The sequence below is a fragment of the Mchenga conophoros genome, linkage group LG10, assembly GCF_057382185.1.
Source record: "Mchenga conophoros isolate Kocher_MC1m ecotype Shallow Benthic linkage group LG10, M_conophoros_male_GT1.1, whole genome shotgun sequence".
NCBI classification, from domain to species: domain Eukaryota; kingdom Metazoa; phylum Chordata; class Actinopteri; order Cichliformes; family Cichlidae; genus Mchenga; species Mchenga conophoros.
The window spans coordinates 34,524,325-34,540,787 of record NC_140535.1 but is presented as its reverse complement, the minus strand read 5'-3'; the positions used below and the strand labels follow the sequence as shown (position 1 = coordinate 34,540,787).

Genomic DNA, 16,463 nt, shown 5'->3' with positions numbered 1-16,463 from the left:
CCCCTTGTCACTACCCGATCCGTACCGGAAACCCGATCGGTACCCCGCATGCGCGAAAGGTCGACTTCCGATCGAAGCATTTTACGATAGTTACGGGTCAGAGTATCTGTTAAGATGTTAAGAATAATAAGTATCTCTTAAAATGTTTCCAATAATGAAACATTTCAATATAATGTAGACAAAAACGAAAAATACCGCGCAAGTGCAGGGGTTTTCTTCTTCTTCTGTTTGTTTAATGGCAGGATACTGCCACCTGCTAACCAAGCGAATGAACCCTATTGTAAACTGAATTAGCATAATTTCAAACGTGTGTTAACTTTGATTTAGTGATAGTCGAGTGTGTTTATACTTGTCTGTGTGGAGAGGATTGATTGGAATAATGATGATGATGATGTCCGCTATCACTTTTAATTGTCAGTAAACACTTCATCTGGCTCATGAATCTTTACGTGACATATTACAAAGTCTGTATTATTAACTCTGTAATTAGGCGCCATTCTTCTTTTACGGCACTGTTGTTCAATCGGGGAACGCTCTCTGTTGAGGAGAAAAGCGTGAATTTGTTTGTAAACGGATTATCCATTGTTTAAATGTCGCGGGCAGTCGAAAAGGAAGCAGAGCTGTTGAGAAATGGTTCTTTAGGCTTTGGCCCCCACCCCTGCCACCAGTATATTTTTAAGCAAGTATTTCTAACTTTTTTTTGAATATTCAGTTTCCTACCATCTGCTCTCAAAGGGTAATTGCCAGGTATCCCGCCCTCCCCCTTCGCACACATGCACACAAACAAAACACACAGTATAATTCACAGCCTCATTATAGTGAATAAATATTTATGCCATTTACACCATCAAACTTAGACAGCTAAGGATGAAGAACCTTTTGTTCTTTAAAGAACCATTTGTAATAGCTGAAGAACCATCCACAAAATAAAAAGGTTCGATGATGTATGATGGTTCTTTAAAGAACCATGAAGACATCTGAAGAACCATTTAAGAACCATAATTTTTCTGAGAGTAGATGCAAATCTGAATTATCTACAGTTTGTAGTCAGTAACTGTAACCCTCTGTGTGGCAGGCGAAGTCTTTGACGTAGATTCTTGTGGATCAAAAGCAATGATCCATCCTGTCAGAATAAAAGGTGATTCTGCTCACCTCTTCCTCCCACAATTATCATTTATAATATTGCTACATTTATGAAAATCGGAATTAAATACTTCTTTTTTTTCACACCCTCTCCATTAGATGTCCAAATGACAGCACAGCCTCCACTGCCTATTAGTGCCTCTCCATGAGCTGCACACACAGGCTCCATCAAAGCAGGAGGTCTGCTGCATGTCCTGGACCTTTCTCAGTAGACACAGCCCATGAGAGATGCCATTGATAGCCTGCTGATAAAGTACCATGGGCAGAAAGACCTCCTCATGCAGGTGGATGCTGAGTATGCTGCATGTATACAGTGTGCCTCCAGGGATCACAATAGCTTCTTACACACCACCAAACATCACGTCTCACACTATCTGAAGCACCTGGCCAAAAACACCAACTCATCCCTGAACACCAACAAACTCCAGGTAACTCAACAACTGTGGCATCGCCTTACAGAGGACAGTGAAACTGTGCATGTTTCCGTGGTGACCCTTGCACTTGCTCCAGTAAATCCACCCAGTGTTAAGCCTCAGGAGCCTGCTTTCACTGAGGAAGAAATACAGCAAACGGTGAAGAACGTAGTGGCCAAAGAGAAGCAACAAAAACTTCAGCAGCCACTGAAAAACAGGACAATGAGCTGTCTTGGTTGTGGTCAGCCAAAATCATGCTAACCTTTCTCCATCCACTTCTTTACTCAGTGTGGAGAGATGATGTACTTTTGCTGCTCCACAAAAGTTTATCAGACAAGGTCTCATCGATCCTTGAATGCCATTTGCTGAGTTTGCAGTAAAATACTTTTTTCCCGAGAAGTCAAAGCAGCAAAGTCGCATTCAATTCAATTCTATTCTATTTCTACAGCTTCAAATCATAACTGGAGACAGAAGCTGGAACATTTTTGGTGAGGTGTCCTCACACATGCTGTTGAGAGTGGTTATCTTCTCTAATCTTTTTGAGAGAGCTTTGCACATTATTTTAAGGTCAACATTAATGAGGGATATTGGACGATGGCTGGTGGGACATTCAGGGTCTTTGCCTGGTTGTAGCTGGAGTCTGACATTGGCAGAATTCACATTTGGTGGTAGTCTGCCATTCTCCTTGATTTCCTGCAACACTCTGTGGAATACTGATGCCAGAATAGTCTTTGCAAAATTCTGCTGGAAAGCCGTCTGGACCTGGAGCCTTATTATTGGGCATACTTATCAGAGCTCCCTGGAGTTCACCTGGTGTCAGTGCTACGTTGAGTTACGTTGTAAAGAAACTGATCCGTTTCATTTTTGGACGGGTTTATCTGTGGTGAATATAGTTTAAAGTTTTATAGAAATGCCTGTCATATACTGTGTTCCCAGATAAGCCTTTAAAAGCACATATAGTCATTTTTTTAATCTAATTTTTACCTGGTTTGCAAGAAATTGACCGGATTTGTTATAATTTCAAAATTTTGCAAGAAAAATTCTTTGTACTAAGAATTGAGTTTTTCTGAATAATTTCATTTAATTCTAGTCTTGTTTTACGTATTTTGTTCAGTATTTCCTGTTCCTGGCAGGACACGTAGGCTTCTTCTAAGGATTGGATGGTTTCTTCTTTTCATCTGATGTGAATGAAATGATTTTACCTCTCATCACAGCTTTTCCTGCTTCCCAGAGAACAGATGCTGATGTTGCAGGCAGTCTAAAGCGTACTCTTTTTAATCATATTTCATGACATCCTCATGTTTGAGCAATGATCTACAGTGGGGCAAAAAAGTATTTAGTCAGCCACCGATTGTGCAAGTTCCCCCACCTAAAATGATGACAGAGGTCAGTAATTTGCACCAGAGGTACACTTCACCTGTGAGAGACAGAATGTGAAAAAAAAAATCCATGAATCCACATGGTAGGATTTGTAAAGAATTTATTGGTAAATCAGGGTGGAAAATAAGTATTTGGTCAATAACAAAAATACAACTCAATACTTTGTAACATAACCTTTGTTGGCAATAACAGAGGTCAAACGTTTACTATAGGTCTTTACCAGGTTTGCACACACAGTAGCTGGTATTTTGGCCCATTCCTCCATGCAGATCTTCTCGAGAGCAGTGATGTTTTGGGGCTGTCGCCGAGCAACACGGACTTTCAACTCCCGCCACAGATTTTCTATGGGGTTGAGGTCTGGAGACTGGCTAGGCCACTCCAGGACTTTCAAATGCTTCTTACGGAGCCACTCCTTTGTTGCCCGGGCGGTGTGTTTTGGATCATTGTCATGTTGGAAGACCCAGCCTCGTTTCATCTTCAAAGTTCTCACTGATGGAAGGAGGTTTTGGCTCAAAATCTCACGATACATGGCCCCATTCATTCTGTCCTTAACACGGATCAGTCGTCCTGTCCCCTTGGCAGAAAAACAGCCCCATAGCATGATGTTTCCACCCCCATGCTTCACAGTAGGTATGGTGTTCTTGGGATGCAACTCAGTATTCTTCTTCCTCCAAACACGACGAGTTGAGTTTATACCAAAAAGTTCTACTTTGGTTTCATCTGACCACATGACATTCTCCCAATCCTCTGCTGTATCATCCATGTGCTCTCTGGCAAACTTCAGACGGGCCTGGACATGCACTGGCTTCAGCAGCGGAACACGTCTGGCACTGCGGGATTTGATTCCCTGCCGTTGTAGTGTGTTACTGATGGTGACCTTTGTTACTTTGGTCCCAGCTCTCTGCAGGTCATTCACCAGGTCCCCCCGTGTGGTTCTGGGATCTTTGCTCACCGTTCTCATGATCATTTTGACCCCACGGGATGAGATCTTGCGTGGAGCCCCAGATCGAGGGAGATTATCAGTGGTCTTGTATGTCTTCCATTTTCTGATGATTGCTCCCACAGTTGATTTTTTCACACCAAGCTGCTTGCCTATTGTAGATTCACTCTTCCCAGTCTGGTGCAGGTCTACAATACTTTTCCTGGTGTCCTTCGAAAGCTCTTTGGTCTTGGCCATGGCGGAGTTTGGAGTCTGACTGTTTGAGGCTGTGGACAGGTGTCTTTTATACAGATGATGAGTTCAAACAGGTGCCATTCATACAGGTAACGAGTGGGGGACAGAAAAGCTTCTTACAGAAGACGTTACAGGTCTGTGAGAGCCAGAGATTTTCCTTGTTTGAGGTGACCAAATACTTATTTTCCACCCTGATTTACAAATAAATTCTTTACAAATCCTACCATGTGGATTCATGGATTTTTTTTTTCACATTCTGTCTCTCACAGTTGAAGTGTACCTCTGGTGCAAATTACTGACCTCTGTCATCATTTTAGGTGGGGGAACTTGCACAATCGGTGGCTGACTAAATACTTTTTTGCCCCACTGTATTAAATCTCCAGGTTTTACTTGTCGCAATGACCTTCTTACTTATTAGAATTACAGACGCAGGAGCATGATCACTGACAGCTGTTTTTGTTTTTGTAAAGATCAAAAATGTTCCAGACTAATTCAGACACATGTCGATGCAATGGTTGTCTAGTTATCTCTTTTTTTAACTACACTTTTTTTTTCTCACATCTGACATGACTCAAAGAAGACAATTGTTGTATTTGTTAGTTTTTAGTTTTGTTAGAATAAACATTAATGAAAACACAGATGTCACAGCAGTTCTTTAATCAGAGGATAAAAAGAATGAAGAAACACTAAATTTTAAAAAGAGAAGATAATTGAAAATAAACACATTTGTCACCATGTGCATTGTAGTCAAGATTCTGAATATGGAATATTTCAAATTTAAATTGTTGCTCTCCATTGCCATCTATTATTCCATACATCCATTCTCCTCTGCTTACACAGTTCAGGGTTGGTGGGGTGTCACCCTGGAAAGGTCGCCAGTGTGTCAGCTTTAATAAATTCAAGGCTTAGCATCACTGAGTATATTGATTCAATAAAATATCATCAAGCTAAACATCGGCTACACTGGAGCATATTTTAATGAATTTCAGTTTTATGTATATGCTGCCAATTCACAAAAACAATATCCTTCCTTTAAATCCAGAATCAAATTTAAAGTCCTGCTTCTCACATACAAGGTCTTAAATAATCAGGCCCCATCTTATCTTAATGACCTTGTAGTACCATATCACCCTGTTAGAGCACTTCGCTCTCACTCTGCAGGCCTACTTGTTGTTCCTAGAGTATTTAAAAGTAGAATGGGAGGCAGAGCCTTCAGTTTTCAGGCCCCTCTTCTGTGGAACCAGCTTCCAGTTTGGATTCGGGAGACAGACACAATCTCTACTTTCAAGATTAGGCTTCAAACTTTCCTTTTTGCTAAAGCATATAGTTAGGGCTGGACCAGGTGACCCTGAATCCTCCCTTAGTTGTGCTGCAAGCACCTTCTATTGTTGGGATTTAGTACAATATAAATGAAATTGAATTTAAAGTTTAATTCATTATTTAATTCAATTTATTTAAAAACTCTTTAGCTGTGTTTTAAAACCAAAAAACGAGGAACCAGTTCCCTTTTACATGGCAAAAAGCATATGACCACTGAAAGTGGAGTAGTGATGCTGATCGTCATATATTTTATACTGTGACCACAGACGCATAAAGACCTGATCTCCAGCCTCTAAAATCAACGTCACGCCATTAGAAGAACTTCCAAAAGTAGACTCTTTTTGATCCCATGCTGTAACTACATGCATCCCATTCCTTACTAACACAGTACATAAACCATGTGACGAATTTCCAGGTCCAGCTACGTGAAACTCAAAGTGGTAGGCTCCTCTCACTGGTGCAGCAAAAATACCTGTGGGACATTTGATTTGGCAGGTTAGACAGAAAATGTTGGAACACCTGTAACCTCAGAACAACATGCACGGAGCAGGAAAGTGACTTTCAGTGTTATTACCGGTGTGTGGGCTGTAGGCATTTCCAACGTTTGTGAACACATTGTTGTAGATCAGAATAGTGTGTGAGTCAAAGGGTCCAATAGTTTGAGATTCTACACTCTTTATAGAGGCAGAGAACGCCACCTGCTGGACTGGGAGAAAAAGAAATTCAATTCAATTTTATTTATATAGCGCCAAATCACAACAAAAGTCGCCTCAAGGCGCCCTCAAATGACCAAAGTTATTTTAAACTTATTGTTTTTGAGCCTCTTCAAAACAGAAATACCCACTTTTCAAGGGAAGATGTTTTACAATCAAACACAAACCAACAGTTAAAAACATGTGATTCTGCACCACCCAGTTTCTTAAATATTACATTCAACTAACGTCACATTTGACTGGTAATGTGCATTGAGTGCTGCAGCAGTCAAATCAAATCAAATCAAATTCAAATTTTATTTGTCACATACACAGTAAGATATGCAGTGAAATGCTTAGACAACTGCTCGTGACCTAAAGAAAAAAAAATATGAATAGGAAATAAATATGAAAATTAAAATGAAGGGTAAATTTAACTAGGAAATTTACCCTTCCAAAGTAAGAGAGAGAAGCCTTCTTTCTTTTTCTCTTGTTCATCGTTTGGAGAGTTGTCCTTTGTTTGTCTTTTTTTCAGTTGGGGCTAAGTAGGGAGCGTTAAAAATTTTGCATGCTGGTCTGGAATTGCTCACTGAACTTTGGACTGGATTCCAGAATACAGATATTTAGTGAACTGCGCAACGTACACTGTCCTGACTTCCAAACATTAAAGCTTTGGTGTAAGTACAGATGTGTTACACATGCTTTGCAGATAACCATGCTGTAAAAATGCACATCAATTTTAACAAATCTATGAACGAGAGCCAAAACCTTTTTTAAATAATACCTTGTAGCTGCTGCTTCAACTTTTCAGTCTCAGTCATCTTGCTCTCCAGCTCTCTCAGCTTTGCTTCATGGTCTGAAGAAAAGAAGAGAGTGACCAAGACTTGCTTTTAAATAACATTAAATGTTATTATTTAAATAAAATTTAAATAAAATAAAATGTTATTATTTAAATAAAATTTAAATAACAACAATGATAACATTTAAAACATATATATTGTCCTTTTTGTGAGTTTATTTCCTGTGCTTGTGTCATTGAGTTGCCATTAAATGCCTGGGAGAGTGCTATGATCACACCCTTGGTAACAGGAACAACATCTGCAAGTTTAGGTACTGTATTTATCAAAACGGGCTCTGACCTACGAGATACCAGTGACTGTGTTCGATGGAGTGAAGAAGAGAGTGAAAAACATTTGAAGCAGTGGCTTGGCATCCCTGCTAGCTTAACAGCAGCGAGAATCTAGATCAGATCAGGGCAGCTTCAGCTTTACTCCCATCTGTCTTGGAGGAGTTCAAGTGGGTTGAACACACACACACACACACACACACACACACACACACACAAACTGTGTCCCAAAACGTCGGCTGCATCCTTCGGAGGACCCGGCCTTCGCGGCCTCCTTTGAAGACCGAGAAGGCTGGAAATGCGAGGCTGTGAAATGGGTTTACTTCCTGGGCTTAAGCCCGGGTTGTTTTGTCAGAAGCCCGGGGTCTTTTGGAGTGTAATTTTTTCATAGTTAGATGTCTGGCTGACAACTGTATAAAACAAAAACTACACACAATATTCGAAGCACATAGTGCACACTGTGGGAATTTACAACTGTGCGTCATACCCTGATATTGGTATGATCCGAGCTCAGGCACTAAGCGACTGAGCGAGGGGGCGGGGCAGCTGCTGCCTGCAAGTGCGCTGTTGGAGAAGCGCAGCCAGGCAGACAGAGGAGAGCTTAAGTTCCACCAGGTACCAAAGCAAATCATTCGTACAGTACAAATAATGTAAATATGACGGTGCATCACGAAAGATTGATATCAAACTGATCACTTGACCCATGTTACGTTACTCGCTCTTCAAGTGAATCAACAAACGGCGAAATGAAAAGCCGAACAACAACAATGCTGTTTCTTTAGAGAGTCTCAGCTTACGTGTGTTTATTTCATATTTTCAGTTGTTTCCCTCCACGGCTAAATAAATCAGTAATGCACTGATATACAAGAATGGACATAAGGAGCTTCTTTCAAAGAAAAAACTCAGGTAGATGTTATTTTATATATTATGCTTTGTATGTTGTTCAGTATATTTCTATGCAAAACAAGAGGGGTTTCAGTACACAGCAGTATATTCACAGCTGAAACCAGATATTTACACTTTATGGAAAAACACAAGAACATTTTTTTACTGTACAACATCAATTTAGAGTAAACTTGTTTTGTTTTGGATAAATAAATATTGAAATATCTTTTGAATGAGTTAAATGTCAGAATAAAGAGAGACAGAGAGAGAGAGGAACAGAGATGAACAAGAGCAGGTGAGACACACCTGTTAGTCACATGGTAGTTTGCCAAAAGTATCACCGTATCACAGGTCCTCATGTATCTCGTACCTCGTGTTTCTTTTTAGGTTTGCTATTTTTCAAATTCTATATTTATTAAGTTATGCAGCTTGTTTGCACAACAAGGCTGAATAATTATATAAACTTTTCTCAATCTAAATATTGTACTTTGGTATTATTAAAAAACAAGTGTAGTGCAGGTCTATGATGGTTTTTAGTGCTGCTATCATCTAGTTCTGATTCTGGTTCTGTCTTGGTTAAGTCCTCAGTAGTCCTGATTTTGAACTGTTGTAGTCCTGTTTTAATTCTGGATCAGTTCTGGGTCTGGTTGAATTGGGGTTTAGTCCTCGTGTCTTGATACAGCCCGACTTTGTTCTGCCTCGCTGCTTAATTAAAAAACGAGTTTAAGGTGTCCAGCACATGTGATATATATTTTTCCCTATATGAAGTCATTCTTTTTTGAACAAAACTCAAAACAGAGCCAATTAATCTTTCAGTCATTTCTACCCCCCAAACCATCCCACATGCATACTATCCTTTAGGGCTAAGCCCCGGGTGTATAAAATGTCGGGCTCCTCTGGTCTGTGCCTTTACTGTTTCCCTCTGAATGACACAACACTTAGCCATGTGCCATAGACTGTAGGTAAAAGATGGACATGCACATACTTGTTCATTCTGATTGGGGATATTGGCAGCTGAAAAACATTTAGAAATCACTCAGTCACGTCAAATCGGTACTGAATCAGTACTCAACATACTGAGTAATGGCAAAATGATGCCACCTTGTGGGCAGATTTATATCACACTGTTTAATCTTCACCCAGAAAGTGTCAAATTGCAAATTTTGAAGCCAACATGATAACTTTATCACACCAACACAGTGAGGGTCCAGCTTTTCAGATCCAATTAAAAATCAAATCACTCAAAAAGATCCTCTGGAAAAGAGTAGAATTCTTAGAGTTTCTTAAACAGGGTCATATAAACAGCATTAATCAGTACAATATAGCGAGACAACATAGCAAAAGTAAACAAGCAACGCGAAGCAAACCCTGGGGTGTAGAGCCTTAAAGCACAAACAGCAAAGACACACTAAAGGACAGACAGTAAAAAAGCAGCATGGGGTATATCTGACCGTCCTTTATATCGGATCAGTGACCCCTCCTCCTGCTGGGTGACTTTCCATCCTTTGTTCTTTGTTGGTCTTTGTTGTTTACCTGATAAGTTTTTTTCTCAATTCTACAAATGTCAATATTATCTCAATTATTGATGTAATATGTTTGTCAATACTATTCCCCAATCAGTTGTTAATTCTACTTGCACCTTGCTCTTTTCTTTTAATCTTACACTTACAAGCACCAGTCAGGTATGCTTGCTAGAAGTAGGCGACTGTCTATGCTAAGAAAGGGGTTTTCTCACCTTCTGGCAGCTGAGAAAACAGAATCCCAGGTGCATCCACCGCAGGCCAGGTTTGTTTACTGTATAGGCTATGAAAGGGCTGGACACAATGTGGGGCGGTACAGATGAACGTCCCAGTGCATGCTCTAGCAGTGCCAAGCTGAATTAACCCTATGTTTGGACTAGTCACCGTTGGCCTTAACACAATCAAAGGTTTGACCTAAAGATGTGGGTCTTATGATTTGAACATGTAGGTTAGATGCACATGATTCCATTAAAAAATATTATAATGTTCTAAATTTAACACTTATGTATTAAAGATAAGATAAGATAAGATAAGATAAGATAACCTTTATTAGTCCCACACGTGGGAAATTTGTTTTGTCACAGCAGGAAGTGGACAGTGCAAAAGTTATGAGGCAAAAATTAGAATACAATAAGAATAAATACAGTACACAGCTGTACAGAATAGAATAAAATAAAATACTATATACAGTAGAATAAAATAAAATAAATATACAATAATATAAAAATAGAATACAAATACAAATACTATATACAACTGAGTAAAAATACAACGATGACAGAAAGGATTATTGCATTTAGTATTATTGCATATGTATGGATGTGTGTGCTTGATCAGTTAAAGTTAAACACTCCAATTATTCCTGTGATAAAAAAAATATTCTGTTTCATAAGAAAACACATAACCATGAATGTTGGTCATTCCTGTTTCTGACCTTCTGGATATTTCTGAAGTCACATTGATGTATGAAACTGTACCTTGATTCTCTCTCTGTAGGACAGTGATCCGCTCTGTCTGCACAGCCAATGAGGCGGTCAGCTCTCTCAGCGCACTCTCACTTTATTTCATCACACGTCTGGAGCGCTGACAGACTGATGGATTTTTCTCTTTCACAACCACAAATTAGTCAATTCTTATTAAGAAGAACAAAAAGTCAAAGATTCTTAGAAAAACTGAAATTAATGAATTTTTTTAAATTTAGGTTTTATCACGTCAAACTCCATGCTGCTGCAGAGTACTTTGTGCTAGAGGAAGGAGATCAGCTGACTATTGTTTTATCTGCTGAGCTGCACTGTTACAAAAAACATCTTAAAACAACGGTAATGTTCCGGCAGCTGGGCGCCAAAATACGACCGTGAAATAACAGAAAACTGTCCCATAAAAATACGGTTATTTCCAGTAATGAAAATAGAGTTTGTTGCGCTAATTTGACATGGGATTCTGCCTTTTCCAAGTGCTTTTAGACATTAAATTAGGAACATTTTTACGCGATCAAACAATGAAATTACCTATAAACAAGGTCACTGAATGTGGAAATATGAATCATAATACGTAAATGTACAGAAATATACAGTTAACCGTTGGTTTGAACAGTAATTGATTGCATGCCCTGGGACAGACTGACAGAGGCGAGGCTGCCACATCTGCCCCTTTGGCCATCACTAGTAGGCGGTAGGTGAAGAGTCCTGACCACGGACACAACGACGAAGAGCGTCCGAGCCGGGGCGCGAACCGGCAATCTTCTGATCGCAAGGCGAGCTGCCAACTCTTGAGCCACGAACGACCTAACAAGCAATGATAATAATACTTATGTGATGAAACACAAGCTTATAGGGATCATTTTATATACTTTTCCATAGCATTACATTTGAATTCGATCTTTCAAATAACGGACAGATATTTGTGAGTTCATGATACATTTGTGAATGTATTTTAACAATCTAAATATGCATATGCACAGACAGATACATTTAATAATCATGACAATTATGTTGTATTACATTACAGTGATTTAACGTTAATTTACATTCAAAATGTGAAGTCAAAGTCTATTTACGTAACTTTAATGATATTCTACAAGAACAGAACATTACTGTAAAATACCTTCATATTAGGGTTTTTTCCTATGGTCGCAGCGTTACCCGCGACCTTGTTGTTAGTTCACATTCATTGGCCGATGCTCAGCGTCATGTTATTTATATTAATTGCAATTCCTACCTCTACATTTCTTTTTCAAAATATATAATTAGCACAGCGTGTCCGTGCAATGTTTTACACTGTGTCATGCAGAGAAATCTTAACAAAGAAGCTCACAGAGAGAGATTGAGCTTGTTATTTAACCCCAAGCTGGTGGGGGGAGCTCCTTATTAAAACACTTGCCGTGCTACTATGTGCCTCAAGGTTCAACAACAGCACAACAGAAGTCACTCATGGTACAGCACTCTCTCTACAAAACAACAACTGTCAGTGACGCTGCACCACGGCGTAAACACAACATTCAAGATAACAGTTAAAAGTAACGTAACCATAAACAATAAAACAAGAACATCTAAACAGCAGCACGTGTCCCAAGGCATGATGGGAGACATTTCTGAATGTATTTTTACGATCTAAATATGCATATGTACAACAAAATATATTTAACAAACAAGTAAATTGTGTTTTATTACATTTACAGTGATGTTATGTTATTTTACATTTGACGTGTCAGATCACAGTCTACTTATGTAAATGTAATGATGTTCTAGAAAACCAGTACACATCTGTAAACTACACAGTAAAATACTTTGACATTACTATTTTTTGGAACAGTGTGGGTATATTCTCCCAGAAGAACAGTTTCAAATAAATATAAATTCAGCGCAGCAGCTTCATATAAGCAGCTTCTATATACACAATACTACTATATACACCTTTAAACTCAAGAGTTTAAAGGTGTATATAGAAGGGTTAGTGTACCTTTGCTCTAACCCAGGGCAAAGGGGATTTGATTCAGTTTCATCGGTTTCATACCAGGTCAGTTATGTAAGTCCCAGTATGTGTGGTATTCAGGGATAGCGTTACAAGTAACGGCGTTACTAACGGCCGTTACTTGTAGTTGCACGGAAGTAGCTGTAAGTAATCTAGACGCTACGGCTTTAAGCAGCTGCGCTCCCACGGACGGTGATCACGAGCACTTTCTGGCACAACACCTGGAGCTCATGGGGCGAAACAATCGCATGAGTGCTGCTGTTTGACTGAGGAAGAATAAAGTAGTCGTGATAAGACAATCACATGACCACTTAAAGACAAAGCAACAAGGTGACATATACCAGTTTATAAACTGTGTTGATCGGCCACGTAAAACCAGAGTCATGATAAACAATATATACGCTGCGTTTTTTCCTCAATAGTTTCGTCACGTTTACTGTCTAAGGACAGCGCAGCGAGCACGCTCTGCTTATGAGCAAACAAAAAACATAAGCGCACTCTCTCTCTCTCTCATGAGATGTGAGAGATTTGTGACGTTTAGCGTGTTTGCAGTGTGTAGTTAATGTGTTGTCTTGTGTAGTTAATGTGCTGTCTTGTGTAGTTAGTGTGTAGTGTTGTGGATAGTTTTGTGTTGTGTGTCAGAACATTGAGGCGACTGCTGTCTCCAGGTAGAAACAGGAGTGATACACCTGCTGCTGTCAGACCTGCAGGTATCAGGCTGTGATGTTTCCTTTATAGTGGACAGAAATATTTGGAGTGGCACAAATAATTTGTGGCATCTTATTGAAGAACAGCTGATTGTTCTGTAAATGGTTATTTAAAAAAGGGTTGAAGGTGTAAATGGATGCAAACAACTTTGTTTGCAAAACTTGTGCATATGGTTTTAAAATTGACAATTTATATTTGCATTTAAAGTTATGAAATATGATCATTAAACATGTTTGTGGTTGTTACAGTAAAAAATATCACTTTTTCTGAGCTCACTCTCCCTCTTCACCGATCAAATCTCGCTGTGGTAGCAGCTTTAAACTATGTGAGTGAAGTTGGCCCCCCACCTTCTTCAAATCCAACTGCCAGAGTGGTACAGCAACAACAACTTGTCCCTGAATGTGGAGAAGACCAACAGCGACTCTACTTCCTCTGCAAACTGAGAAGCACAAGAGATTCAACCCCCATTATGAGCACCTTTTACAGAGGCACAGTTGAGAGTATCCTCACCAGCTGCATCACTGTGTGGTATGACTCCTGCACTGGGTTCTGCAGGAAAAAATGACAACGGGTAGTGAGAGCAGCCGAGAGCATTGTGGGGACCTCTCTTGCCTCCCTCCCCAGGAGATCTACTGCACCTGCCTATCTGGAAGGTCCTCTCCATTACAGGTGACTCCACTCATCCCTTCAACAGCGTCTTCAGTTTGCTGCCATCAGGAAGGATACTGAAGAGCCAGAACCAGCAGACTGAGAGACAGCTTCGTCCATTGGGCTGTCAGGATGCTGACCATCTCTGAATCGAGAAGGGGGGCCCAAGGGTACATCTTTCGCCATCCTACAATGCTGTGATTGTAGCCATTCCCCACTTTCTGTGAATGGTACTCATGGCCATTGATCAGTAGGCTTTGATTAGTTGTCATTGATCAATGGTCATAAGAATTTGCATACTAACAATCATGGAATTAACCCCCCAGCACATTGTTCATTCAGTGGCGCTAGTTTCCTTCACTATGCAAATGTACTGTTTATAAGGTTGGAGAAACCTGCAGTCAGCTGAGACTGAAGAAGTCACTTGGATGAGTGACGAAACGTTTCTCCAACTGAAAATGTCCAGATGAACAGAATCAACCTTTTGGGATTTACTTACCTGGATGATTAAGCACGCATCAAGACGTTATTTTATTAAAAATTTTAAAATGATAGCAGCACAAACAAAAAAATTTGCAGTACAAACCAGCACAAACGTAGCACAAACGTTTGACATCAATTTTGTTTGATTTGGGTAATGTGGGGGGGCTGGTTGACCTCTGATGACCTCTAGAAATTTTTATTAATATCTTTAAAATGATAGCAGCACAAACAAAAATTTCTGCAGCACAAACCAGCACAAACGTTTGATACCACTTTTGTTGGATTTGAAGAAGGTGGGGGGGCCAACTTCACTCACATCTTTAAACTCGGTCTGACCCAGGCTGATAGAGGGGGCACAGTCTGGATTGCATTCCAGCATTGTGTAGGCTGTTTTTCTATAAAACACATCAAAAAAAATTGGCAAACATTAGCCTGCAAAGCCACAGTGAATAAAGCAGCATAGCGCAACGAATTCAATTCAAATCAATATAAGACTTATTTTTAACCTACATCAACAATTATGTTATGATAAATTACGTAATAACTACAACAGCAGACTGACCTTTGTGGAAATGCTTGGAGCAGACTATGATGTTAGCTGGAGTGTTCTGGGATGTTATATTTGATCTTTGAATGGCTGCAATCCAGGCCATCCGTCGCCTCTTTGTTACTTCGGAAACATGGCTCGAACAATTTCTCTTCAACGACGTAATCCGATAACAACCGATCTCTTTACCCGTCGGCTTCCCGTGGCTGTCATGCGACCGGCTACTGCAGTTAATAATACAACGGCTTCTTGACATTTTTGTGTTTCTTTTTTATCACTGTGTGACTGTTTTCATGTGAAAGCCTGCGTGCGCTAGTACCGCTTGCCTCTCGTTCCCAGAATCCTTTGCTGTTTTGCCCCTGAATGACGTCACATTTTCAATCTCTATAACATAGCTCACATTAACAGTGCAGTGGATCCTGCTTGTGCCGTGATATTCAGGACTGCAAACCGAGCAGCATCACTGACTTTCAGCTTGTTGTGTTTGTGGATATATGACTGACGTTAATTATCCATAAAACATCACATTCTCTGTAAGATTAAAGTCAACTATTGAACGGCGTATATTTTAAAGTAAAAGCTTTAAAACCAAGTTAGTACAAACATCGCTAATGTCACATAACTTTGCCGACATGTGACCAACAGTAATGCTTTAATGTTCTTCGTTATTAAACATTTGCACATAAATAAGTGACATAATATTCAGTACTTTCAAAAGTTTACTCTTTGGCCGCCCTGCTTCAGGCATCCGTCGTTTTTTCCCAACAAAAACATCCACACCCACCGCCGCGCTATGAATTGTGGGATATATGGGACCGCGAAGTGTACACCAGACCCAGCCTTCAAATTTGGGGAAAGGAGCTCTTACATGGCTATGATGTTCCACAGTTCCAGTTTGAGTGGTTCATTCGTATAGTATTCTGTTGCAGCTGCTAGAGAACGGCATCTTCACTTTTGTAAAAAATGAGCTGAAGAAGAGTCCAGGTGAGCCAGAATGCTCAGAGGGTCTGAGTGAGGATGGTTTGCAGGGTGAGGACGAAGAGCAGAGGAGCAACAGACAGTCATTTCTGAAGATCGCAGTGCAGTTCCTGAGGAGAATGAAGCAGGAGGAGCTGGGTGACCATCTGCAGTACAGTAAGACTATTTCTTGAAACACTTTCTAATGTCTCAAGATATGGACCAACATAATTAAAACACTCTTTCTTTTAAGAAAGACCACAAACAGTCACCCTGTGTGTATTATTAAAACACTTGATACTCTTTGCTTTTATATTTTTTTTCTTTTTCGAAACTTCTGCAGCAGTTTGTAATAGCAAACTTAAATCTAGGCTGAAGAAGACATTCCAGCATTTGTTTGAGGGGATTGCTAAAGCAGGAAATCCAGCCCGTCTGAATCAGATGTACACAGATCTCAACATCACACAGGGAGAGACATCAAAGGTCAATGATGAACA

The 16,463-nt window shown here is 39.9% G+C and overlaps 1 protein-coding gene across 1 annotated transcript; it reads right to left on the bottom strand.

Moving 5' to 3' along the window:
• Positions 1-5,374: 5,374 nt before the first annotated feature.
• On the bottom strand, positions 5,375-14,014 carry LOC146566288 (complement C1q-like protein 2). Its single transcript, XM_085287873.1, has 6 exons — positions 13,970-14,014; positions 13,842-13,880; positions 13,695-13,770; positions 6,907-6,978; positions 6,005-6,136; positions 5,375-5,902 (listed from the first exon to the last, which is right to left on the bottom strand). The coding sequence occupies exons 1-6, from the start codon at positions 14,012-14,014 to the stop codon at positions 5,619-5,621; spliced, it is 648 nt and encodes a 215-aa protein (XP_085143999.1). The 3' UTR covers positions 5,375-5,618.
• Positions 14,015-16,463: the final 2,449 nt, after the last annotated feature.